At 43.4% G+C, this 3,084-nt stretch overlaps 1 protein-coding gene across 1 annotated transcript; it reads left to right on the top strand.

The window, feature by feature from the left end:
• Positions 1-259: 259 nt before the first annotated feature.
• SLC17A4 (solute carrier family 17 member 4) lies at positions 260-3,084 on the top strand. The gene is given in 5 exon segments (XM_060163946.1): positions 260-440; positions 529-676; positions 1,504-1,594; positions 2,939-2,951; positions 2,954-3,084. Coding segments are annotated over 5 exon segments (564 nt in total).

Raw genomic sequence — 3,084 nt, 5'->3', positions numbered from 1 at the left:
TTCTTTTTCTGTAAATGGTCCATTCATATCCTTTGACTATTTTTCTACTGGCTTTTGTTCCTTTTAATATCTATTTCTACATGATCCTTATATATGAAGACAGCATTGGTCCATTTTTTTTTCAAATTGAACTGTATGCATATTTTTCCTCAGGCACTAAAATTATATTGGCTCATTCCAGAAATTCATATTAAAGGTGATGCGTATATAAAAGGAAAGCTATAGATGTAGACAATCCACCCAGGGATCAATCTGTGTCATGGTGGGTGTAGTGAGGCGTGCACCTCACCTCAGCTCTGGTTCTCAGAGTGGGATGCTGTCAGCCCTGCCGTTTGTTTCTGCCTGTATCTGCATTGTCCCTGGAGGTCTACTGGCAGATTTTCTCCTCTCCAGAAAAATCCTCAGACTCAATACCATCAGGAAACTCTTCACTGCCATAGGTAAGAACCAAGGTAGACATAGGGTGGTGGGTGGATGTGGGATGCTCAGGGAAGCTTCCTATTCACTGTGTTTGTTCTCCTGCCCCAGGGGTTCTCCTCCCATCTGCGTTCTTCGTGTCCCTTTTCTGGGTCAGATCCAGCTTCAGTGCCACCATGGCCTTCTTGATACTGTCTTCTGCTACCAAAAGCTTCAGCCAATCAGGAGCCCTTGTCAACTTCATGGATATTGCTCCTCAGTAGGGACCTGTGATCATCCCTAAACCTGCTCTGACACATGGGTAAAATGGGACACATGCAATGGGTCACAGGAAATTTCAGCACCAGTCGTACATCCAAATAATTCCTGGAAGGGACCCAAAGCTAGCCAACCTCTGTGAACTTAGTTTTTCCAGATGAAAACAGGAGAAGTCAGTGGCCACACTCACAGTTCAACTGTGGGAGACTCACACCAATTTCTTTCTGTTGGGGAATGCAGCAGTTACACAGGGCTGGATCACTGAAAGGACTCGTAAACTTCAGAGGGCGTGCTCATGTAAGGCTTTAATAAAGGTAGAGGATACAGGATAGCAGGAGAAACATTCACCTCTGATATAGGTAAATACCAGATGACTGAGACTTCCAAATATAGCTCCCAGGGACCATCCATGGACCGTTCACAGTCAATAGGACACATTTCATCTTCAGGTAATGAACCACCAAATTACATGGGAGACACCTTGGTCTCAGGGAAGCCAATGTCTCATCCAATGGGAGGTCTTTTATACCTAAAAGCAAGGCTGAAAGATCAGGCTCCACAGCAGAAGACAAGAGAACATATAAACCAGCTGCCAACCATCAATCTGTACCTTTTGTATAATGAACGTTGACAAGTTAGTGCAGGTGACCCCTTGGAAATCCCAGATCCTAGCACTGGATTATACTCATCACTAGTCAGTACATTTCATTCAGGTTTGACTAAGGGTCAGCACAACTCCAGCAATCCCCAGAGATAATCATAGAGTTGCAACAGATTAACCCTTTACTTACAGAGGAATATTGTTTTCTCACACTTTCTCTCTCACAGGTACAGTGCCTTACTCAGGGGACTATCACAGATCTTTTCTTACATAGCGGAAGCCATCTCTCCCACAGTTGCCGGATTTTTCATCAGTCATGTAAGGCCAAATGTTCTGATGATTATGATATTCACAAGAGTCACCTCAAAAGATCATCCAGCCTCTCATTCTGACCCTAGGCTCAGCTCATGCAGAAAAATTACCACATGTTCAGGGTATGGAGTGAAGGAGAATGCTCTGTTGTATGAGTTTATGCTTTATGAGTTCTTAGAATGAGTTTCTCGTGCTAGTCATCACATTTTCTAGCAATAATCATGACCCTTCTTGTGAAGTATAGAACGGCCAACCATTCTGATGGGCTGGGGCTGAGGGGTTTCCTGGGATGTGGGACTTTCAACACTAAAACCTTGAAAGTTCCAGGCAATCTGGAAAGAGTTGGTCACCCTACGTAGGAACCCAGCAAATATTTATAGAACAAATGAACGAGATGCTGAGTGGATGAGTGAATGACAGAGCGAAGGAGCAACCTGTACATTACAGGTATGCTCATCAGTGGTTAGTACAGAAATTCCGCTGCCCGGTATTGCTTACATGGTGTTTTTACATTCATACAGCCTTCCATCCTGGGAGATGCATTTAAAGTTGTCAGAATAAACAAATTCATCTGATGACAATTTCATAAGAATCGGACTGATACAGACTTTATGTGAAGAAACATACATATGACATTCACATGACTATCATTCTTTAAGTTTCCTGTGGTTTCCACCAGTAAGCCAGGAAAATGAATGGAGAATAACGAAGAAAGGGTATTCTTTTTGACACCAAGTCCTTTTTTTTTTGAAGCTTCAGTTCTCTTCCAGCCACTGACTAACACTGTTTACAACGGAAATTCTCAAACTGCTCTTGTTTCCCTTATTACTCACTCATTCACTCATTTATCTCTTCATTCGACATATATGCAATGAACATTAGCATGTGCCATGCACTGTTTAAGTGAATAAAACCAACAGAAGTCCCTGCCCTTGTGAAGTCGGTAGGAAAGAAACCGATAGAAAACTAACAAACTAAACGAAAACATGGTATAGTGATTGGTGGTAAGCGCTAAGAAAAGAGTAGGGCCAGAGAGGAGAATAGGGCACATAAGAGGGAGTGGGATTTCAGTTTTAAGTAGGGTGGCCGAGGAAGTCTCATTGAAAAAGTAATATTTATGGGAAGCAAGTACATGGGCGAGAGAAATGACTACTTGAGGGGAGGAATATTCCAGCAGAGGGAAAGGCCAGGGCACCGGAAATGTACCTGCATATTCTAAGAACAACCAGGAACATATAATGCAGGGCAGAGTTGGGGATGAGGGCGGTAGAATATGGTGCCAAAGCCTTTCTGAACCAGGAGGGACAAGAACTAGGAGACTGTTAATAACTTGTAGTTTCCTGCCTCCAGGACTCAGAGTTCAGTTGAGGAATGTCTTCTTGCTTTCAGCTGCTGTGAACATAGCAGGCCTGTTTTTCTATCTCATCTTTGGCCAAGCAGAGGTGCAGGACTGGGCTAAAGGTAGAGGTGCACCCGCTTCTGAGCAAACCGAGTGA

This window comes from Lagenorhynchus albirostris, chromosome 10 (genome assembly GCF_949774975.1).
Source record: "Lagenorhynchus albirostris chromosome 10, mLagAlb1.1, whole genome shotgun sequence".
NCBI classification, from domain to species: Eukaryota; Metazoa; Chordata; class Mammalia; order Artiodactyla; family Delphinidae; genus Lagenorhynchus; species Lagenorhynchus albirostris.
Note: the sequence above shows the minus strand (reverse complement) of the source record. Positions and strands in the feature narration are given on the sequence as shown.